The following is a 25,496-nucleotide window of genomic DNA, read 5'->3' on the forward strand; positions in this document are numbered from 1 at the left end:
TAGAGAGTTTCTTACAGCAGTAGGAATAGAACTCCAGAGACGTATGGTGTTGACGAAAAACAACCTAGTAGACTCTACGTAGTTAAAAATAGGGACAGCTAAGGTGCATGATCTAGTCGATTTATTAAAGACTATTTTATCGTATAATTACAGCGACGTCTTTGTTGAAATAAGACGGAAAAGAAAAATGCAGCTCCTATCCTTATGGTAATCGAATAGGTTGCATCCTAAAACTCGATTTCTCCATGCTGATATATGGTCGAACTTGCCCAGTGCATAAACATAACGCGTAACTTGATTAAACACAACCTCAATTTTATGAGCCGACCTTGAGTATAGCTTGTTGTAAACTAACTCAGAATACGTAATGATTGGGACCATGAGTTGGATGGCAAGTTTTTTCCTAATTTGAAGAGGGGTATAGGGTGCAGTTTGCCTCAAATTACGAAGAGCCCAATATACCTTACCCACTACTGTGTTAACATGATCGATCGCAGTGAGGCTCAGGTGCAACACAACTCCAAGGTTTTTATCTTTATTGACGGTTGTTATAAAAGCGTTCCCCATGCTTATTTTAGGTATTTCAAGCCTCGAAGTATCCTTTTTCGTAATGGGCAAGCAGTACAATTTTCCAGCATTGAGGCACGAGCCATTGTTATTAGCCCAACCAAATACCGCCGATAAGTCACTATTGATTTTAAGGCAAAGATCAGGAGTAGCACTAAAGTCACCAGCCAAGTACAGCTGAATATCATCAGCATAAGCGTGCATATTTACATATCTGCATACATTGAACACATCATTAATAAAAAGACTAAAAAGCAAAGGGTCAAGTATATATCCCTGGGGAACCCCCGCAACTATTTCCATGGGCTCTGACACATCTGTTCCATTCATAACAATTTGAATCCTGCCTGATAAATAGCTTTCCATCATCTTTCGAGCATTATTACTGAATCTAAAATACATTTGTTGCTTATAGCACAGTAGTGTGTGATTGACTGAGTCAAAGGCTTTCGTGAAATCGAGTAGACACAGGATTGTTAGTTGGCCTTTATCAAAGGGTACGCGTATGTCATCCAAGATATATAAGAGCAGTCGAGCAGCTGTGCAAAGCTCTGAAGCCTGACTGGTATGTCGAGAGTAGATTGTGTACAGATACGTGGGTCCTGATTTGTTCCGCCAATAAGCTTTCGAATGCTTTTGATAAAATCGGTAAGATGACAATAGGCCTGAAATCTCCCGGCGAAAACGCTTTTCTATTTTTGGGGTGAGGTCGAACTTTGGCCACTTTCCACGATTTCGGGAAGCATGAGGTTGTTATCGAATGGTTGATTATATGGGTAACTGTCCCTACAATGAGAGGCATAGTCATTATTACAAATATAATTGGAATTCCATCTACCCCGATTGCTTTGGTCTTAATTTTAAGGATTTAATTTTCTAACTATCTCAACTCGTGCGCTTCCTATATGTTTTAACTATCTCGACCAGAGCACTACCTAGGGGACAGTTCTACTTATTTGTTTGCTTTGCCACGCGCCCTAAGCTGTGTGAAAAATTTTAGGTTCCCAGTTCACTGAGAAGTTATTTACAAATCGATCGCAAGATTCCCTCTTTCCTGCATGGATTTTCTAGATTTCTAAATATCTCGATTCCAGCCTAGCATGGATGATTTTTATACTCAGTTGAGCAGAGCTCACAGAGTATATTAACTTTGATTGGATAACGGTTGGTTGTACATGTATAAAGGAATCTAGATAGATATAGACTCCCATATATCAAAATCATCAGTATCGAAAAAAAATTTGATTGAGCCATGTCCGTCCGTCCGTCCGTCTGTCCGTTAACACGATAACTTGAGTAAATTTTGAGGTATCTTGATGAAATTTGGTATGTAGATTCCTGGGCACTCACCTCAGATCGCTATTTAAAATGAACGATATCGGACTATAACCACGTCCATTTTTTCGATATCGAAAATTTCGAAAAACCGAAAAAATGCGATAATTCATTGCCAAAAGCGGATAAAGCGAAGAAACTTGGTAGATGGGTTGAACTTATGACGCAGAATAGAAAATAAGTAATATTTTGGACAATGGGCGTGGCACCGCCCACTTTTACAAGAAGGTAATTTAAAAGTTTTGCAAGCTGTAATTTGGCAGTCGTTGAAGATATCATGATGAAATTTGGCAGGAACGTTACTACTATTACTATATATATATATATAAAAATTAGCAAAATTGGATAAAGAACACGCCCACTTTTTAAAAAAAAAATTTTTTTAATTCAAATTTTAACAAAAATTTAATATCTTTACTGTATATAAGTAAATTAAGTCAAAATTCAACTCCAGTAATGATATGATGCAACAAAATACAAAAATAAAAGAAAATTTCAAAATGGGCGTGGCTCCGCCCATTTTCATTTAGTTTGTCTAGAATACTTTTAATGCCATAAGTCGAACAAAAATTTACCAATCCTTCTTAAATTTGGTAGGGGCATACATTCTATGACGGTAACTGTTTTCTGTAAAAATGGGCGAAATCGGTGGAAGCCACGCCCAGTTTTTATACACAATCCACTGTCTGGCCTTCCGCTCGGCTGTTAACACAATAACTTGAGCAAAAACCGATATATCTTTACTAAACTTAGTCCACGTACTCATCTGAACTCACTTTATCTTGGTATAAAAAATGGCCGAAATCCGACCGTAACCACGCCCAATTTATCGATATCGAAAATTACGAAAAATGAAAAAAATGTCATAATTCTATACCAAATACGAAAAAAGGGATGAAACATGGTAATTGGATTGGTTTATTGACGCAAAATATAACTTTGGAAAAAACTTTGTAAAATGGGTGTGATACCTACCATATTAAGTAGAAGAAAATGAAAAAGTTCTACAAGGCGAAATCAACAGCGTTTGGAATCTTGGCAGGAATACTGTTAGTGGTATTGCATATATAAATAAATTAGCAGTACCCGGCAGATGATTTTCTGGATCACCTGGTCCACATTTTGGTCGATATCGCGAAAACGCCTTCACATATACATCTAAGGGCCACTCGCTTTTAAAACCCTCATTAATACCTTTAATTTGATATCCATATCGTACAAACACATTCTATAGTCACCCCTGGCCCACCCTAATGGCGATATCTCAAAAAGGCTTCCACCTATAGACCTAATGCCCACTCCCTCTTAAAATGCTCAGTAACACCTTTCGTTATTTACCCATATCGTACAAACATTCTAGAGTCACCCCTGGCCCACCCTAATGGCGATATCTCAAAAAGGCGTCCACCTATAGACCTAATGCCCACTCCCTCTTAAAATGCTCAGTAACACCTTTAGTTTGATACCCATATCGTACAAACATTCTAGAGTCACCCCTGGCCCACCCTAATGGCGATATCTCGAAAAGGCGTCCACCTATAGACCTAACGCCCACTCCCTCCTAAAATGCTCAGTAACACCTTTCGTTTGATACCCATATCGTACAAACATTCTAGATTCACCCCTGGCCCACCCTAATGGCGATATCTCGAAAAGGCGTCCACCTATAGACCTAATGCCCACTCCCTCTTAAAATGCTCAGTAACACCTTTCGTTTGATACCCATATCGTACAAACATTCTAGAGTCACCCCTGGCCCACCCTAATGCCGATATCTCGAAAAGACGTCCACCTATAGACCTAACGCCCACTCCCTCCTAAAATGCTCAGTAACACCTTTCGTTTGATACCCATATCGTACAAACATTCTAGATTCACCCCTGGCCCACCCTAATGGCGATATCTCGAAAAGGCGTCCACCTATAGACCTAACGCCCACTCCCTCCTAAAATGCTCAGTAACACCTTTCGTTTGATACCCATATCGTACAAACATTCTAGATTCACCCCTGGCCCACCCTAATGGCGATATCTCGAAAAGGCGTCCACCTATAGACCTAATGTCCACGCCCTCTTCAAATGCTCAGTAACACCTTTCGTTATTTACCCATATCGTACAAACATTCTAGAGTCACCCCTGGCCCACCCTAATGGCGATATCTCATAAAGGCGTCCACCTATAGACCTAATGCCCACTCCCTCTTAAAATGCTCAGTAACACCTTTCGTTTGATACCCATATCGTACAAACCTTCTAGAGTCACCCTTGTTCCACCTTTATGGCGATATCGCGAAAAGGCGCCCACCTATAGAACTAAGGATTACTCCCTTTTAAAATACTCATTACCACCTTTTATTTGATACCCATATCGTACAAACACATTCTAGAGTCACCCTGGCCCACCCTAATGGCGATATCTCGAAAAGGCGTCCACCTATAGACCTAACGCCCACTCCCTCCTAAAATGCTCAGTAACACCTTTCGTTTGATACCCATATCGTACAAACATTCTAGATTCACCCCTGGCCCACCCTAATGGCGATATCTCGAAAAGGCGTCCACCTATAGACCTAATGCCCACTCCCTCTTAAAATGCTCAGTAATACCTTTCGTTATTTACCCATATCGTACAAACATTCTAGAGTCACCCCTGGCCCACCCTAATGGCGATATCTCAAAAAGGCGTCCACCTATAGACCTAATGCCCACTCCCTCCTAAAATGCTCAGTAACACCTTTCGTTTGATACCCATATCGTACAAACATTCTAGATTCACCCCTGGCCCACCCTAATGGCGATATCTCGAAAAGGCGTCCACCTATAGACCTAATGCCCACTCCCTCTTAAAATGCTCAGTAACACCTTTCGTTATTTACCCATATCGTACAAACATTCTAGAGTCACCCCTGGCCCACCCTAATGGCGATATCTCAAAAAGGCGTCCACCTATAGACCTAATGCCCACTCCCTCTTAAAATGCTCAGTAACACCTTTCGTTTGATACCCATATCGTACAAACCTTCTAGAGTCACCCTTGTTCCACCTTTATGGCGATATCGCGAAAAGGCACCCACCTATAGAACTAAGGATTACTCCCTTTTAAAATACTCATTACCACCTTTTATTTGATACCCATATCGTACAAACACATTCTAGAGTCACCCTGGCCCACCCTAATGGCGATATCTCGAAAAGGCGTCCACCTATAGACCTAATGCCCACTCCCTCTTAAAATGCTCAGTAACACCTTTCGTTTGATACCTATATCGTACAAACATTCTAGAGTCACCCTTGGTCCACCTTTATGGCGATATCTCGAAAAGGCGTCCACCTATATAACTAAGGATTACTCCCTTTTAAAATACTCATTACCACCTTTCATTTGATACCCATATCGTACAAACACATTCTAGAGTCACCCCTGCCCACCCTAATGGCGATATCTGGAAAGGCGTCCACCTATAGACCTAATGCCCACTCCCTCTTAAAATGTTCAGTAACACCTTTCGTTTGATACCCATATCGTACAAACATTCTCGAGTCACCCCTGGCCCACCCTAATGGCGATATCTCGAAAAGGCGCCCACCTATAGACCTAATGCCCACTCCCTCTGTCTAAGCTTTGGGCAATTGAGGGCGAGCAGCTTAATAAGAGTTATAAATGAGTAATTTTATGTGCTTGTAAGCGTATGAGTCGTGGCACAGTGGCTGACGTACCCGACCAAACGCCCGGGGTTGCGGGTTCAACTCCCACCAAGCATTCCTTTTTTTTAAATTTATAAATTATTATTATTAATGGACTGTATTGAGTTTATGAGGTTTTTGATTTAATGTATTCCATTTATTGAGTTGGGTAGTTTTAGTGTTATTGGTGTATTTAAGTCATGGGAGGATGCATAGCATCAGTACACCTTTTATTTATTTAATTTGGGGGCGAGCACTGGGGGCTCTGAGGCTTCGCTCTACTGAGCCACCTCATCCTCTATTTGAAGAACCCTTTAAAATGGGATATGGAGGCGAGCACGGGACGGCTCTGAGGTATTGGCACCCCATTTTCTACAAGAAAAACCTCTATTTATTTAATTTGGGGCGAGCGTTGGGCACTCTGAGGTTTCGCTCTAATGAGCCACCTCATCTTCTATTTGAAGAACCCCTTCAAAGTGTGATATGGAGGCGAGCACTGGGCTCTGATGTATTAGCACACCATCCGAAGAACCTCTATTTATTTAATTTGGGGCGAGCGTTGGGCACTCTGAGATTTCGCTCTAATGAGCCACCTCATCTTCTATTTGAAGAACCCCTTCAAAGTGTGATATGGAGGCGAGCACTGGGCTCTGATGTATTAGCACACCATCCGAAGAACCTCGCTTTTAATTAAAAACCTCAAACTATGTCTTTAGAATATTTCACTAACCAGTTGAGAATTACAAGCACACTCAATGGCTACTGAAACAAACGAACGAAAAATGTTCATAGTTTAAGTCGCTTAAACACCCTCTTAAAATACTCAATAACACCTTTCGTTTGATACCCATATCGTACAAACACATTCTAGAGTTACCCCTGGCCCACCCTAATGGCGATATCTCGAAAAGGCGTCCACCTATAGACCTAATGCCCACTCCCTCTTAAAATGCTCAGTAACACCTTTCGTTTGATACCCATATCGTATAAACATTTTAGAGTCACTCTTGGTCCACCTTTATGGCGATATCTCGAAAAGGCTTCCACCTATAGAACTAAGGATTACTCCTTTTTAAAATACTCATTACCACCTTTCGTTTGATACGCATATCGCACAAACACATTCTAGAGTCACCCCTGGCTCACCCTAATGGCGATATTTCGAAAAGGCGTCCACCTATAGACCTAAAGCCCAATCCCTTTTAAAATTCTCAGTAACACCTTTCGTTTGATACCCATATCGTACAAACATTCTAGAGTCACCCCTGGCCCACCCTAATGGCGACATCTCGAAAAGGCTTCCACCTACAGACCTAATGCCCACTCCCTCTTAAAATGCTCAGTAACACCTTTCATTTGATTCCCATATCATACAAACACATTCTAGAGTCACCTCTGGTCCACCTTTATGGCGATATCTCGAAACGGCGTCCACCTATGGAACTAAGGATCACTCCCTTTGAAAATACTCATTAGCACCTTTCATTTGATACCCATATCGTACAAACATATTCTAGAGTCACCCCTGGCCCACCTTAATGGCGATATCTCGAAAAGGCGTCCACCTATAGACCTAAGGCCCGCTCCATCTTAAAATGCTCAGTAACACCTTTCATTTGATACCCATATCGTACAAACAAATTCTAGAGTCAGCCCTGCTCCACCTTTATGGCGATATCCCTAAGTAACGTCCATCCATAGAACTATGGCCTACGTTCTCTTAAAATACTCTATAATACCTTCCATTTGATACACATGTCATACAACCACATTCCAGGGTTACCCTAGGTTCATTTTCCTACATGGTGATTTTCCTTATTTTGTCTCCATAGCTCTCAACTGAGTATATAATGTTCGGTTACACCCGAACTTAGCCTTCCTTACTTGTTTTTATAAAGTTTGAGTTTACTAGATTATTGGGTTACTAATTTGATTGAAATTAGGCTTTCTGATGAATTTGTTTTGAAGTGCAAATTATATAAACTCCACTTGTTCGACCCTACGTTTCGCTAGTCTTCCTAGCTTCCTCAGTGGTGATATATTTATTTGCAACAACAAATATACATTAGACATCAAAAACGGTCAGTCATGGTATATACGTACAAACGTATAACAATACTTACAAAATTTAAATTAGTGCTATTTTAAACTAAAGGGCATATATCAGTAACACTCTTAACTGGTATCATTGTCATACTAAATTTTGATTATAAACATAAAATGTAAGTAGCTGCAATAAAGTCAGTATCTTCTTTCTTGTTTACTGTGTTTTCTCTTTTTTCCATTATTCGCAAACCCTCCAATGTGTATCGTGTTCTGCCTTTTTTGTTTTTGTCTATTATTTTTGTGTTTATAAGATCAGCTCAGTGTCCAGTTGTAGTAGTGTGCTGTGATTTGGCGGTGGTGGTCGGACGATTTTATTTTAATATCCCAGTCCCTAAGCGGCGACCTAGTGCAAGTTTGAGAACGCTAGCTCTACGTAAGTTACCTTAAAATCGATTCCAAGACGTCCCAATATTGTATTGAAATTTTGCGGGCGAGCATAAAAGTTATCTAATATAAAGGGATGCGTACAACCTTCATATTAATACTGTGGCGAATGTTAACAAATTTCGATGCGCCACTGTGCTGCTAGTAAATAAATGCCCGACTACAGCAAAGTAAGCAACCACACATATGTACATGTAAATAGCAAAGCAAGCAGCCACGCACATGTAGTCGTTACCTAAGAACAGAAGTTATTACTCACACATACACACGCATATAACTAGAAGACAAAAGTGAATACCAGATACATAAAAAAGAAATAAATAAGCAGCTGCACGAGAACGAGGCAACAGAGAGTATAAAAGTAGTGCAAGCTGAGGAATATTCAGTCAGCTTGATTTTAAAGCGCTATTAGTGAATTACGCAAGTATTGTAATTGTGAAGTACTACTGACACCGTAGAGTTGTAAGTAAAGGTCATTTTGCTAAACCGAATATTTTGGTTATTTATTTGACAGTTCAGCGATTCGAACGTTAACAGACGTTAAACAAACTAATGCTGCGTGTAGTCGACGAACGCAGTATTACTATATTGTAGTTAGTGCTCGCTTGTCTCAAGCCTTCTTGCTACACCCTTTATCAATTTACACAATCACCGAGGCCCGAAACCCAAAATGGGCTTTGCTAGAGCTTTATGAAGCTTCGAGTTGTAACGCGCGCTCAGTATATACACACATACGTTATTAACAATATTATAGAGCTTTACTCAAAGTCAACTCTAAGACAACATTAAAGCCAGTTTCTCTGCCAACACTTAACTTGGTCAAAATCAGTATAGAATCGGAACGCAGCAAGTGAGCAACATAAATCTCGCAAAAATTTTAATGCGCAGGCGCAAAGTAAAAAAAAACGAATTGTGAATAATTAAGTAAATGCAAGTGATCAAAGTGAATGTGTGAAAAAAATAATAATATATATAAAATATTGCCTAAGTGAAATGTTTTAAAATATTTTTACAATGGCAAGCAAAACCTAACAAAAATCTGCAAAAAGTTTAACGAATTGCAAATAATTAAAGGGGATATTGGAAATTTCGCAAAAGTGTGGAAGTGAAAAAACGCAAAAGTGATTGCATCAAAATATTTTTGCCCACACGAAAATATATATCTACAAACATATCTACATTAGACTGTATACAAAAAATATTGCTTGCCAAACATGCACAAAGGGTTCGTTTTGGTGAAAAAAAATGGACTGTGAAAAAGATCGAACATGTATGCTAGTTTTATGCTGCATAAAAGACTCTAAACTAAAGTAAGCAAGTCACCAAGCACAGTAAGCAGGTCATGAAAGACAGCAGACGAAGCATCAGACAGATGTATAAAATAAATCTTACAATATTGAAATTCGAAGTCCCACAATACAATATCAGAACACAATCAAATCCTGGTTTCATGCTTTCTAATATGTTGACCTTGCTGTCCACACATTTTTTTGTACTTAACACTCTGGTAACGTTCTAGTTGTTGATTCGCGGCGGGCAAATTCACTAGGGTAGAAGTAGTTTCCCTGCTCTAAAGTAACAAAGTGACGGATTTCCATCCATCCATAAAGAATATTTTCGTATTTTTCACATTCATTTCAAGCAAGACTCCGGAGAGCTGTCAAATTTTTGCCAAATCAAAATAAAAAGTAACTACTTGGCGCGCTTAACCTCCCTGGAGGCCGAGTTGCTTTTCCAATATGCGTCGTGCTACTTTTTAATGTATGGCTACGCCGATTACGAATGGTAGCTGCAAACATCTCCCTTTTCACTGAAAAGCTTCTTTTGACACAAATACACTCGACTTGTTTGTCAAATCACTTCCGAGACGCGACCAAGCTTAGGAAAACTTCTTTCTATTTAAAAGTTTTTTTTTTTAATTTTTGATGTTGCTTAGCACGGGAACTGAATTCAGGACCACGATCAGCAGGGGGGTCATGCAACCCCCACATTAATTAGTTCAATAAATATGGTTTATAAAACTGACAAGGCGAAGATAATCGGAGACGCAGACCTAAGCTGCTCCGTTCCTGTTGTAAACTGTTTCCTTTGAAATTATACGTCTTAACTGTCAAACTGTAAGTTCTCTTTTTTCAGGCCTACGTAGGAAAAAAATAGCACTGGTGGTTATGGCACGAAGTATTTTATGTCAACATGTGGCCTTGACTACTGCTGTAGTTCTCTTCAAAATGTCAAAGCAGAGATACCGCGGGAATACCCTATACATAAATGAATATGTATATATCAGGGGGATATTACTGTTTCCACCTCTTCCAGCATTTTTGCTACCTTTGATGTTATCTCAGGCGGGGCAGTCTCTTGTTTGCGCGTCCCTATGCGAGCCTTGGCACGTTCATTCCTTCGAGAGTGTAATGTAGTGAGGGACCCAAGTAAGGCAGCGAGCTAGTAAACTGGTTCAGAGATGTGCTGTACTTGAAAGGAAGCTCAGTAGCGGAGTTTTCTGTCATCAGATCGATGTAAGTCACCAGTTCAAGGTGTCCGATTACTATAATATCTTCCCAGTGCACGTAAGCTAAAGGATGATCTAGTAGTGCCTGTCCCCACTTACGACTCTGCCGAATAATTTTAAGTTCAGGATAATCCAGGTTTTGAGGCGTTGTAATATCACAGATAGCTGTCACACTGATAAGTTAGCCAAAATAGTACAATTGAACCGGACCTGAACAGCTGGAGGGAATTCAAAGTTGCGCTGACCCCTTGAAGATTGAATTTCCTCACAGAGTACTAAATGAGAGTTCTAAGGTCATTTCTCTCTAAATTTAGTTAGAATTTGGCTGATGGTTTCTTTCTTGAAACCATTAAAGTGTATAAATTGGTGGAATCTCTACTCCTTGATGCTTCTGGAGACGCGGTTCTGCTACAGATGCGATCAAAGCTCTGTTTTCCTAGTTTTTCTGATTGGCTTCTGCCAATTCTATTAAATTTGATTATTTTACCTCTCCATTTTTAACACCAAAACTAAACTTGGAGACTCATTTGTAAGATTTTTTTCAAATCAGTCTAATGTACATACGAATAATCTTGTTAGGGCATTGGCAGAGCAAACACATACATAATGAATCACTGCTTACAAACAAGCAAACAAAAAGATAAGCCCCGACGCATTCAACGTAAAATCCAACCAAATATTTGTTTTTTCAAGAAGAAGCCATAAAAGCAAAGTGATGAAAGAGAGTTCAAACGACGAAACGAGTGTGAAATTTAAATAAAGTAATTACTTAGTTTGCAATAAAAAAAAATTTAAAAAAAAAACACAATTTCCTATACAAAATAAAAAGTGCAAGTGAATAACATCAAAAAAGGAAATAAGTGCAAATAACACACAAAAACAAAAACAAAGATAAACAAATATGTTTCAATATCATTTAAAGGCTCCGAGCAGTTGCCTCACATTTTTTTTGTTCTTCTTGTTCGTAACATTGGTGCATTGGACACCCTTGTCCACAGGTCAAGGGTTAGTATATATGTTTATATCTTAGTTAATATTCATCATATTTACATTTCAACGTATACATACATACATACATCGTTAACAAAAAAAAAAAAATGCGAAAAGTTGCGACAGCACAACAAAACCAATGCAAATGAGCAAGTTAAATGAATAACATACAAATAATTTAAATCATCGCAAGTAGGCGTCAAATATGTATATGTATGTATGCATGTACATAGATATGGTATTATAACATAAATATATGTATATACAGTAACCTGGGTCGATTTGTATGGACGAAAGTTATCCTATATCGCGCCATCAATTTTCGATAGGATTTGGGCTCAGGAAAAAAAGTTCCACTACGCATACCCAAAAAACTAATTTTCGAGTCTGCAAAAAAATGCAATTTTTCGACCAAAACACTCGCCAAAACCCAGAAAATATATTTTTTTTCAAAAAACTGTTATCGCCAACGTTTTTACAACGGTTTTTTGAAAAAAAAAAACAATTTTTTGGGTTTTGGGGAGTGTTTTGGTCGAAAAATTTACCCTTTCGCCATTTTTTTGCAGGCTCGAAAAATATTTTTTGGGGTATGCGTAGTGGAACTTTTTTTTCTGAGCCCAAATCCTATCGAAAAATCGATGGCGCGATATAGGTTAATAAATCGACCCACTTCAATATACAGTGAGTCAAATACACGACCCCTTAGTTCATATCTTATCACTTCACACGACCAATTCTTGTATATTTGTATATCCACTAATATCTCGGAAACCGCTCAACTGAATTGGATGATAGTGAATAGCATTCTGAGACTTTATCTAGAAGCCCCATCACATAAGCAATTTTTCATATGCGATGAATTTCATATCAAAACCTATGTATAAATAAAATAATTAAAAACAATTTTTTAAGTTAAAGGGTTTTATTGAAAACAATATTTACATGAAGTAATAATAATACTAAAAGCTAGAAAATAATTAGGTAGGTCCTAGGTACTAGTCATCACACTCCTCATCAATCTAGGGCGTTGATCAGACAATTACGTAAAAGCGTTGGGCACGTGAAATTCACAGCCAAATACAAATTTTTACATTATATATTTTCGAAAGGCTATTTGAATACCTTTCCAATGGTACCAAGATCTTTAAAATCGGTTTAGCCATTCTGTAGTTATCACAGCTCAAATGTACTATGATATCAAAATATAGAGAGATGAATTTACTTAAAAAAAAGAAACAAAAGTCCATTTTAGTTTTTGGATATGTTATATTCATTAAATATAACTTTCTAATAAAAATGTATTTTATTTTAAAATACTTGGCCTTTGAATTTTTTTCAAGTTATAAGTTTTATTTTTGAAACAAAAATTTTTCAGTGTATATTTTCGAAAGCCGACTCGAATACCTTTCCAATTGTACCAAAGCCTTAGAAATCGGTTAGGCCATTCCGCAGTTATCACAGATCAAAAGTACATATTACCGTAATTTTTCACGCATTTTTCACAAATTTGACACCTTGCCAGGCCCACAATTTTTCAAAAATGCAATTTCCAAAAATGAAGTTGTGTTTGCATAGGTAAAGTGTACCTGTATGCAAAATTTCATCAAAATCTGAGGGGGTCGGGTTCAACGCATTTCGGCTTTGATGTGAAATTCATCATAGATGAGTTTATCACAATCTTATGCATTATGAGTAGATTGCAGGTATTTTTATGGAAAACGGTAGATTGAGCCCCCCTGGCGCCATCCTGACATGGAAAAGTAGCCAACTTCAAATTTTTATTGCAAGCAAAGCATAAGAAGAAGACTTTTACATTTGCTTTAGCCAATGGTGCTGGCACGCTTTGAAAGTTTTCCCACTCGTTGGCAACTTTTCTAACATTTTTCGCAATTAAAAACTGCAATATAAGAAATGAATACTACACAAAATATATTGGCAAGTATTTTTGTTGCTTCGCGAAATTTTATATGTGAATGGGCGAGGCGAAATAAACTTCAATTGCCATATTCATATTCATATTTATAAACGCAACATCTTGGCTGATTGTGACAATATTACTGGAATGCATTAGCTTGTGTTAAACGCATCTATATGAAAATTGTCATTGTGCCGCTGCCTTAAGTAGATGTTGCGGTTGAGGATGTATTTTCAAGGTTGCCATTTGTTTGAATAACTTAAAACATTTAGTTACATATGACAACATCGATTTAATACCAATGAAATTTATCTTATAACAACTTCTTAACAGACTTTCCACCTATCAATATCATATTTATTCCTTTGTATATCCCATATTTTTCCGGGATAGATAGTGAATCGCATTCTTTGAATATTTCCCCAAAATAGGTGTTGCTATGTGAATATCTTTTCAGGGTTACCACTGGTATAAAATTAATTGAGCTACGCCTAGTAGCCTTGATTGTGTAAAAGTAAGTAGAAAACTCGCAATATAAGAAAGCCGACATGTAGCAAAATTTATCGAACAATTTCAAAATTTTTTAGTCAACAATTTTTTTCTAGCCTATTATTTCTTAATGTAGAACTTTCCGTAAAGCTAAACACGTTTAGAATATTAATAAAAAAAACTTTGTTATAATTTTTTTTTTAAGTTTTCAAATTTTATGAAAAAATCTAATCTCTACTTTCCGTAAAATCTTCAAATATTTTCATAAGTTTACTTAAGTCAAAATTGTTCTCAGATTATATTGTTTTTTTTTTTGTATTACAATATCTTTGCAAAATAGTTTTTTGTAGATATCATATTTTTAATAATTATTTACGAACAGAAATTTAACATGCAAATGCAACAACAATGTGATCCACATGGATCAATTTGTTGTTGCATTTCTATGTTAAATTTTTACCGCTATCTGGTTCACTGTGCATTGGAATGCGAGAATTGTCTTAATAAAAGAAACCCGGCAGGAACACAATGGTAAACTACGCATCTTAATGCTGTACTAGAGTTATAAAAAGCAGTTTCCACTAGCTTTTTTTAAACCAAACTGGCAATCCTTCGAACCATGGTTTTACTAATTACGTCAGTGCTTTTTCTTGCGATGGATAGGTCGAGGCTTGCAGGGAATGTTAAGCGAGATGCGAATGAGGCCACTGTAAACGCTTTGACTCATTTGAAAGTACGCATTTGGGCCCAATGAAAATGTTATATATAACTCAGAAAATTGTTGTTTTAAAAAAAGTGGTAAATTATAGGAAATATTTGAACTTTTTACGCCAGATGCATATTGTTTTTTGGACATAAATTTGCGCAAAAATATGAAAATAATTGCTTTCTTAGCGGTCAAAAGGTACAAAGTAGTAGATCGTGTAATTCTTTACAAGTCCTTTTTTTTTGTTAAACTGTTCCATTTCTTCTGGAAGTCACTGTATCCAAACGTACATATTACAAAAACATGTACAGTGGAGTCTGTGTATAGTGAACCCCCGGTATAATGAACACCTCGATATAGTGAACGCCTAAAACTTTAAATTGATTATTCTAAAGGGTGAACTATCGAAAACTCGAAATAGTGAACAAAGTTCTATACGCAACAGCAAGCATAAACTGTTAAAAAAAACTTAAACAGAAATAAAGTCAGGTATTCCCCAAAATTTCTCATTTTATGGTTTTTACTGGAAAAGCTGCTGCTATGTAGGTATTTGGTGAAAGTCTTTATTTGTCTCTTGTCGGGTGCAAAACGCTTCTGAGTGAATGTTCACTGTTTTATGTGTTTTTAAAAGTGTTTATGTGCTAATAAATTAAGTTTTATCATGCCTGTGAGGAAATTCCTTCCATTAAAGCAAAAACTTGAAATTGCTCAAAAAGTCGGGAAAGGTGCTAGTGTTTCATCCTTAGCAAAAATGTATGGTGTGGCCAAATCAACAGTTTCGCGAATAAAAAAAATGTTCGTAGTGTTATATCCCACTAGGCAGTCGGATCATCTAAGCGGAAGACATTTATGGATACTAAAGAATCTGGTGATTACAGCCAAGGCGAAGGACAGATCGGAAATTCAATAAAAGCTACTGAAGCCATTAAAAGCTTCGATATAGCTATCGCATGGGCTGAAGCTAACACCACTGACTAAGCTGGCATGCTAGTACTAAAAAGTCTACGCGAAAAAGTGGTTCAAAAGTCAATTTCCGAACACAAAAACACACATCTATTCGTAAATTCTTTCAATAATATGTATGTATTTTTCAAAATATTATTTTATACAAATAATTTGTTTTGTTTACATAAGCAAACATGAATTTAAAGCTAATAAACCAAATTAAAAAAAAAATGTCAAACTTAATATAGTGAACAACCTGGATACTGTGAACAGTCCTTGCAGAAATTAGTTCACTATATCCAGACTCCACTGTACATACTTATGTATATACCCAAAAAGTAAATTTTGTTTCGTGCTCTGTTGTAACAGCTGTTACATTAACTGCTCTAACTAAATGCGCCTCATTAGGTATGACTAATTGTCTGTTTTGCTTTTATATACATATGTAGGATGTAAGTATGTGTGTGTGCATTGTGTAAATATTTGTCAAGTTAGAAATTCTTCAAATAATCATCTTATTTATTATTAAGAATTGAGTCACTCAAAAATTTTGCAAAATAAAAAAATTGCTTCGCTTACTTTTGTTTTAAAAAATTATGTCATACCAAAAAAGCTAACGCATTGGTTACGATTTGCTCGTCACTATGCCCAATCAAAAGACTTAAGCGACAATCGCGTGAAAAAAGAGCTACAATTTAGAATATCGCTAGAAATGATAAGTATGTAATTTATTATTTGGCAAAAAACACGTCTAAATTTGTGTTTTATTTACGATCTGATAAGTAGATATAAATAGATAACAAACGCCAGCGTTTTATTTTTTGTGAAGGGATAGAACTTTTTATTTAGAGCATAACAGTTACGGAAGAGCCGCGGCGCTTTGATATTACATATTGTGGAAGGAAGCTTAAAAATGTTGAAAGGACTGTTCTTCTGTCTGTTTTTAATGGTTAACATGCATATGACTCAATGCTGGAGGAACTCCGGAACCAGGGGCCGAAACTGTTATTCCTTTTATAATATAATTCCTTGCAAAACTATTAATTTTGGATTTTTAATATATTTGGATCAAGATAAAAATTATTTTCGGATTTTTATTTTTTGAGTCCGATAGAACTAGTTAAACTCGGACTTTTAAAATTAAAAATCCCGCTTGATAACAAGGCTTATCCGAAACAAACGGTTTTTTTTAATGCGGATAACCGTTTCTTTGTTATCAAGCCAGACTTTTATTTTGGCCTTAAAAAATAAAAGTCCGGATTTAACTTTTATTTCCGCACTTTTATTTTTAAAAGTCCGAGTTTAACTAGTTCTATCGGACTAAAAATAAATAAAAATACAGATATTACTTTTATATGTGGACTTTTATGGAAAAAGTTCGAAAAATAAAAAGGATGCATGATTCGACATGATATTGCTATAGGGATATCTGGGACCTCAAACATTTTCACCTAGGACAATTTTTTGACCAGGACTTTTTCGACTCCGAAAAAAAAAATTATTATTATCCGTCCCTGTCCGGAACTAAGTCGACTGCTTAAATAAAGTAATGTAGTTATTCCCATAAAAGTATAAAACACTAAACTTAACGGCGCACACCTTGGGCTGGCGGACTACACCTCATGTGCAACGAAAGTCTCAAGGATGTGAAGGTAAGATAAATGGCAGATAAATTAACAACGCAAGGTAGTACACAATAAATAGTTTCGGAGTGATAAACTTTTGAGCCAAATTTCTTTTCAAGTTTGGCAGGCAACTTGCCATTGGTATAAGAGCTTAGCTGAACTTCATGGTACCTAACTATGTTGCTGAGTCTGCGTCTACGACATACCTGATAAGTGGGTGACGAGAAATGATGAAAGGCGACACGGAGCACTTTGCAAGGGATGACTTGGATTTGAAAAGCAAGGGAAAAGTGGGGTATGGGAGTAATCGGCGAGCTTGGACAAAGAACTGAGGCTGAGAAGATAACGAAAAGAGAAGGAAAAAGCGCTGAAAACTTCAATCGTGGAGAAAGAAGCCATTGATTGAAGGTGACTAGCTTCATATTAAGAGGTAGAAGGGTAGAGGGGAGAAAGATTCACGTTTCGAAGTGGTGGATTGAATGCTGAGCCCAACGATACCAGATGCCAAATTGTGAGTTCCATGTGAATGATGTACAGGCAAGGTTAAGGGTCAAATAACTCCGCCGGCGGCCACCGTGGTGTGATGGTAGCGTGCTCCGCCTGCCACACCGTATGCCCTGGGTTCGCACCCCGGGTAAAGCAACAACAAAATTTTAGAAATAAGGTTTTTCATTTAGAAGAAAATTTTTCTAAGCGGGGTCGCCCCTCTGCAGTGTTTGGCAAGCGCGCCGAGTGTATTTCTGCCATGAAAAGCTCTCAGTGAAAGCTCATCTGCCTTGCAGATGCCGTTCGGAGTCGGCATAAAACATGTAGGTCCCGTCCGGCCAATTCGTAGGGAAAATCAAGAGGAGCACGACGCAAATTGGAAGAGAAGCTCGGCCTTAGATCTCTTCGGAGGTTATCGCGCCTTACATTTATTTTTATATTTAACTCCGCCGTACTAGAAAATAATAGACGATTTTTAGGACGCATCAGAATTACTGCTTCAGGATCTGATAAGTCTGCTCCCTAGCAGCCGTGGCATTATTCTCGAGTGCGCAGGACATGAATAAATAACTTGCTTTTTCCCTGCATCCCGCATTTTATACACCCGTCATCGCTGGCATGTGATACTAGAATGAATGATGCTCAATTATGAGTTTTCTCTCACTAGAGCTAAGAGCAACTTTGTTCGTCAAAAATTGAAAGACTTGGAGGGGTATCCTCTTAAACAGTACCGCAATAATCCCGGAATAAACCCAAAATATCATAAGCTGATCTCAAAGTATTTATTTCTAAAATAACTATATCAGAAATAAACCTAAAGCTAAATGGTCACTGCATTGTTCCAAAAATATACAATTTATACCCGCAATAAACTCTGGTTTTTCAAAGGAAGCAGAGTTGTTCTGAATGAAACTCGACTGTGGGCACAGCAGTGGTCATTAAGACTGTTCCGGTGCGATTCCGAAATGAAAATTCAGTAGCACAGAAGTGATCCATGATAGGTAGTACGCATCCCGCTTTCTGTAAAGTACAGTGTTGCAAGACAAATATATCAATTTGTTATACAGTGTAATCGATAAAAATTTCCTGATACACGAACACCTACAACAAATGTTGAATAAAACAATTGTTCTACACTTAATAAGTCATTGAAATATTACATAAAAAGTAAAACTACATTTCTGTATTTGAAAAGTAAACGTCATTATTGTGAAGAGTTCTTTTGCTTGTGTCAATATTTTGAAAATATTGTAGGTGTATACGTATGTACATATGTATGTTATGTGGTTTTTGCAAAAACTGAATTTTGCAATTGTATTTACAACTTAACGGAATTAAATAAATTATGAATGTGCTGTGGCAGCCGCCGTAGTCTGGTGGTAGCGTAGTCCGCCTACCACACCGAGGTTCCTGAGTTCAACTTCAGAGCAAATTAAATCAAAATTTGATTAGTCGCCCCTCGGCAGTGATTTGGAAAATACTCCATGAAAAGCTTTTCAAGGCGGACTCGTATACCTTGCAGATGCCGTTCCGAGACATCATAAATATATGTGTAGCAAAACGTAAGTTGGAATACAAGCTCGGTCTTAATATCTTCGGACGTAAATCGCGGCAAGTATTTATTTATTTTTTTGTGCATTTGAAAAGATATGGGCTAAGGTATTGTTCGTTGTTTAAATGAATTGTTGGATATTTTTATTCGAGGAAAGGCGTTTGGCAACAAAGCAGCCATTTTCATGAAAATTTAGAAACAATCTACTTTATAAGTGGCCACCATGGAATAGTAGGTAGCATGCTTATCCAGCATAATGAGGTTGAGAAGTTTAATAACTTGGGCTTATAGTTTAACAAGTAAGGAAGGCTAAGTTCGGGTGTAACCGAACATTACATACTCAGCTGAGAGCTTTGGAGACAAAATAAGGGATGGCATGGGTATTAAATGGAAGGCATTAAAGAGTACTTTGGAAGGGAGTGGGCCATAGTTCTATAGGTGGATGCCTTTTCGAGATATCGCCATAAAAGAATGTGTTTGCACGGTACGGGTTTCAAATTAAAGGTATTAATCAGGGTTTTAAAAGGGAGTGACCCTTAGTTGTATATGTGAAGGCGTTTTCGCGATATCGACCAAAATGTGGACCAGGGTGACCCAGAAATTAATCTATCGGGTACCGCTAATTTATTTATATATATAATACCACGAACAGTATTCCTGTCATGATTCCAAGGGCTTTTGATTTCGCCCTGCAGGACTTTTTCATTTTATTCTACTTAATATGGTAGGTGTCACACCCATTTTACAAAGTTTTTTCTAAAGTTATATTTTGCGTCAATAAACCAATCCAATTACCATGTTTCATCCCTTTTTTCATATTTAGTATAGAATTATGGCATTTTTTTCATTTTTCGTAATTTTCGATATCGAAAAAGTGGGCGTGGTCATAGTCGGATTTCGGTCATCTTTTATACCAAGATAAAGTGAGTTCAGATAAGTACGTGAACTAAGTTTAGTAAAGATATATCGATTTTTGCTCAAGTTATCGTGTTAACGGCCGAGCGGAAGGACAGACGGTCGACTGTGTATAAAAACTGGCTTCAACCGATTTCGCCCATTTTCACAGAAAACAGTTATCGTCACAGAAGCTATGCCCATACCAAATTTCACAAGGATTGGTAAACTTTTGTTCGACTTATGGCTTTAAAAGTATTCTAGACAAATTAAATGAAAAAGGGCGGAGCCACACCCATTTTGAAATTTTGTTTTATTTTTGTATTTTCTTGCACCATATCATTACTGGAGTTGAATGTTGACATAACTTACTTATATGCTGTAAAGATATCACATTTTTTGTTAAAATTTGACTTTAAACAATTTTTTTTTTTAAGTGGGCGTGTTGTCATCCGATTTTGCTAAGTTTTATTTAGCACACATATAGTAATAGGTGTAACGTTTCTGCCAAATTTCATCGTGATATCTTCAAAGACTGCCAAATTACAGCTTGCAAAACTTTTAAATTACCTTCTTTTAAAGGTGAGCGGTGTCACGCCCATTGTCCAGAATTTTAATAATTTTCTATTCTACGTTATAAGGTCAACCCACCTACCAAGTTTCACCGCTTTATCCGTCTTTGGTAATGAATTATCGCACTTTTTCGTTTTTTCTAAATTTTCGATATCGAAAAAGTGGGCGTGGTTATAGTCCGATTCCGTTCATGTTAAATAGCGATATGAGATGAGTGCCCAGGAACTTACATACCAAATTTCATAAAGATACCTCAAAAGTTACTCATGTTATCGTGTTTACGGGCGGACGGACGGACGGACATGGCTAAATGAATTTCTTTTTTCGCCCAGATCATTTTGATATATAGAATTCTATATCTATATCGATTAGTTTATGCCGTTACGGATTACCGTTATGCGAACAAAATTAATATACTCTGTGAGTTCTGCTCAGCTGAGTATAAAAATACTCAGAAAAATTATTAAAAGTTCTAAATAAAACTGCACCTTCCGTTCAGAGGCGGTTCCAAGAATTCGTGGGAAAGAAATTAAATGGTCTCACTACAAACTCCATAGGAAACTCCGCCCAAAGCTCATTCGAGATATAGTGTGTCAAGTTATTACTAATTTGTCGTAAAGAAAAACCAAATAAAGTCGTGAGTACCACGTGCTGGTTGATTTCGATTTGTAAATGTTTAAACAATTTATTGTTTAAGTTAACTAGAACTCGCTCTAGAGTTGAGGCAATTTTATTAAAAACAAACCATTTCGGGCTTTTTGAGAAAAACTTCGTCGACATAATTTCTGTAACAACCGAAACCGACAAGTTTTTGCTACACAATCGATAAGGAAATATTACTGCTGAGTTATCAGTTTTGTTATACTGAATATTTGAGTTATTTATTCGACAGTTCAGAGATTGGAACGTTAACAGAACCTGCAAAATAATCAAGACTTTCCCAAAAAATTCATTTTAGTATAAAAAAAATTTTGTGGAAAATATTTTTTAGTGTTTGGATTTTTAGCAGTAAGTTTAAGCTTTCAGTTTTTGTTTTAATACCAGGGGCCCTATTCAGTAACTGTGAGTTTTAATATATAATCATATAATTTGTATGAAAGAAAAATGTACATTTCAAAACTCATAGTTACTGAATAGGGCCTCAGAAGAGTACAGCATTTTCTATTCTATATGAAGTCGGAGTCTCTGCAGGTTTCCACTTTTAGATGTTTTAAACTATTTGGGCGTTGTTTTAAAACAATTTTAAGAATATAGACGTATTGGTAAGTTAAGTTTATATTTAAATAGAGAAGTTTAGGTTGAACTGCCGGTCAATAAAGACTTCACATAGACTGAATGTATCCATATTGTTACCATAATTTCTTAGGTGACCAAACGGATGGACCCCAATCAGATGCCAGGACTTATGTTATAAAATAACTCCGTCCTCTTGGCAAATACTAGAAGTTTTCTAGGATTTAGCTTAATTCGCTGCCTTGGTATTTGCTTAAGTACGCTTCCTCCAGAATTTCTGCTGCTTTCTTCACGGCTATAATTTCCGCCTGAAAGACGCTGCAGATTGTAGGATAATAAGTAGACCTGGATCAACAGAGTAAATATCAGACCCGACCCCTTGTTCCTACAAAAAAATTAACTTTAAACTTTTTCAATACAAGTATTGAACAAATCGGTCCTTATATACTTTCTTGTACCTGCCTACTCATATTTGTAAATAGCATTGAAAAGTTAAATACCCTATTCATTACAAATGACTCCAATAGTTGCTCAGGGCTATTCGAACATTACGATTAACTTTACTATAAACATAAATATTGCGCAATAGTGGAAGCTGCATTCGAACCATTTTTAGTAGATACTCCAAATATGGGATTGCAAGTTGGTCGATTTATGTATTTCTGTGAATGAATTTATTACGCATTAATACGAACTTTTATAGCAAATAGTTATAGCAATCATAGTGTAACTTATAGTTGAACTAAAAATTTTAATTAATTTGTAACATAAATTAAAAAAAAAAAAAAAACAAGTAAGGACGGGACTGTCTTCGGCTGTGCCGAATTCTTCATACCTTTCATGAATGGGGCTGAACAATAATCTTATCCCGTTCGTAATCTCCGAATAATCGGATGTATAAGATAAGAAATATATAGTGAACGGATGTACATACCTAAACGATTTTTAAGATAAATATAAAATAAAAAATGGCAAAAAACCCCCTTATCTGAACGATCGGTTGTATGGGATATATATTATATATAGCTCCGATCGAAATGATTTTTTCAGGAAATCTTTTATTTTATTGGTAAATTTAATAGCCTTGTTTAATATAATTTGATAATTTTGATTGAGCTTTAGGCCAGATTATTGAATAAAACTTCTTTTTTAGTAGTATTCAAAATATATTTATTTTTCGATATTTCGACTTCAATCTGAAGTCATCATCAAGAATCTACGAAAAGAAAACAATTAACATTTTTAAACATACATTTCCGCAGCAAAAATACGACTTACACATATGGATATGTATGATCGACTGAACAGAAATTATGACAACATAATTTTAGTAAAAACTAAAATTAGTAAAAACTAAAATTATGTTGTCATAATTTCTGTTCAGTCGATCATACATATCCATATGTGTAAGTCGTATTTTTGCTACGGAAATGTATGTTTAAAAATGTTAATTGTTTTCTTTTCGTAGATTCTTGATGATGACTTCAGATTGAAGTCGAAATATCGGAAATCTATTATGATATATTATAATAAATATCACCAAGTTTGACGTTTTTATATTGGATACTAAGGGAGAAATGGCCAAAATCTTTCTATCTGAACGATCGGTGGTATGGGATATATATTATATATAGCTCCGATCGAAAATATTTATCATGAAATCTTCTATGATATATTAGAATAAATATCACTAAGTTTAATGTTTTTATATTGGAAATGAAGGGAAAAATTGCCAAAAATCTTTCTATCTGAACGATCGGTTGTATGGCATATATACTATATATAGCTCCGATCAAAGCGATTTTTCAGAATTAAATTAAAATATATATCACTGAGTTTCACGTTTATACTTTCTAAATTAAGGGAGATATGGCCAAAAATCTTTCTATCTGAACGATCGGTTGTATGGGATATAACTCTATATAGCTCCGATCAAAGTGATTTTTTCAGGATATCTTCTATGATATATTATAATACACATCATCGAGTTTCACGTTTATACTTTCTAAATTGCGGCAGGAATGACCAAAATCGTCTTATCTGAACGATGGGTTGTATGGGAGATATAGGTTATAGTGGTCCGATCCTACCGGATTCAACAAATGTCTAATATAATACAAAAATACATCCTTGCGCCAAATTTCATTGAGATATCTCAAAATTTGAGGGACTAGTTTGCGTTCAAACAGACAGGCGGACGGACGGACAGACGGACATGGCTATATCAACTCAGTTCGTCGCCCTGATCAATTCGGTATACTTAATGGTGAGTCTATCTTCTATATTTCTCAACGTTACAAACATCGTACCAAAGTTAGTATACCATTTCATGTTCATGAAAGGTATAATTACGAAAAATGGCAAAGTTTTATCTGTAAATGTCATTATTTAACTACCTAACAGTTGACCCATTTACATTTGTATATACATATTTCTTCAATAATAGGAAAAATGTTAAATATATATTTTAAGATGCAAAAATATAAAACGGACTTAAACGTTAATAACTGAACAAAAATATTGAGTCATAAAAAGCATGACTGCAAACCGGACGCAATCGAGCCGTTTTTGTTTGGAAAAGCAAAAGCAGAAAATCATTCCAAAATTTAAACTTTAGCACTACAAAACGAATGAAAAGCTCGCTTCAAACTCATCGGAGTTAAGTTAGAGATGAATTTTCATTGTAACAAGTAAGGAAGGTTAAGTTCGGGTGTAACCGAACATTACATACTCAGTTGAGAGCTATGGTGACAACATAAGGGAAAATAGCCATGTAGGAAAATGAACCGAGGGAAACCCTGGAATGTGTTTGTATGACATGTGTATCAAATGAAAGGCATTAAAGAGTATTTTATGAGGGAGTGGGCCATAGTTCTATAGGTGGACGCCATTTAGGGATATAGCCATAAAGGTGGATCAGGGTTGACTCTAGAATGCGTTTGTACGATATGGGTATCAAATGAAAGGTATTAATGAGTATTTTAAAAGGGCGTGGACCTAAGTTCTATAGATGGACGCCTTTTCGAGATATCGCCGTAAAGGTGGGCCAGGGGTGACTGTAGAATTCGTTTGTGCAATATGGGTATCAAACGAAAGGAGTTAATGAGTATTTTAAGAGGGAGTGGGCCTTAGTTCTATAGGTGGATGCATTTTCGAGGTATCGCAATAAAAGTGGACCAGGGGTGACTCTAGACTTTGTTTGTACGATATGGGTATAAAATGAAAGGTGTTAATGAGTATTTTTAAAAGGGAGTGGGCCTTCGTTTTATAGGTGTTCGCCTTTTCGAGATATCGCCATAAAGGTGGACCAGGGGTGACTTTAGAATTTGTTTGTATGATATGGGTATCAAATGAAAGGTGTTAATGATTATTTTAAAAGGGTGTGGGGCTTAGTTCTATAGGTGGACCCCTTTTCGAGATATCGCCATAAAGGTGGACCAGGGGTGACTCTAGAATTCGTTTGTGCAATATGGGTATCAAACGAAAGGAGTTAATGAGTATTTT

The 25,496-nt window shown here is 36.6% G+C and overlaps 1 protein-coding gene across 13 annotated transcripts in view; it reads left to right on the forward strand.

Moving 5' to 3' along the window:
- Positions 1-8,888: 8,888 nt before the first annotated feature.
- Tep3 (Thioester-containing protein 3) overlaps positions 8,889-25,496 on the forward strand; it is a 147,325-nt gene continuing 130,717 nt past the window's right edge. For 2 of the 13 annotated variants that reach the window (XM_067767964.1, XM_067767965.1), the window contains exons 1-2: positions 8,889-9,385; positions 11,164-11,589. In XM_067767964.1, coding sequence (XP_067624065.1) covers positions 11,486-11,589 — 104 coding nt within the window. In that variant the 5' untranslated portion in view covers positions 8,889-9,385; positions 11,164-11,485. Of the gene's footprint in view, positions 9,450-11,163; positions 11,590-25,496 lie in introns of all 13 variants that reach the window. The other 11 variants (XM_067767954.1, XM_067767953.1, XM_067767956.1 and 8 more) reach the window with 11 other exon arrangements.

The sequence above is a fragment of the Eurosta solidaginis genome, chromosome 2 (genome assembly GCF_040869045.1).
Source record: "Eurosta solidaginis isolate ZX-2024a chromosome 2, ASM4086904v1, whole genome shotgun sequence".
NCBI classification, from domain to species: domain Eukaryota; kingdom Metazoa; phylum Arthropoda; class Insecta; order Diptera; family Tephritidae; genus Eurosta; species Eurosta solidaginis.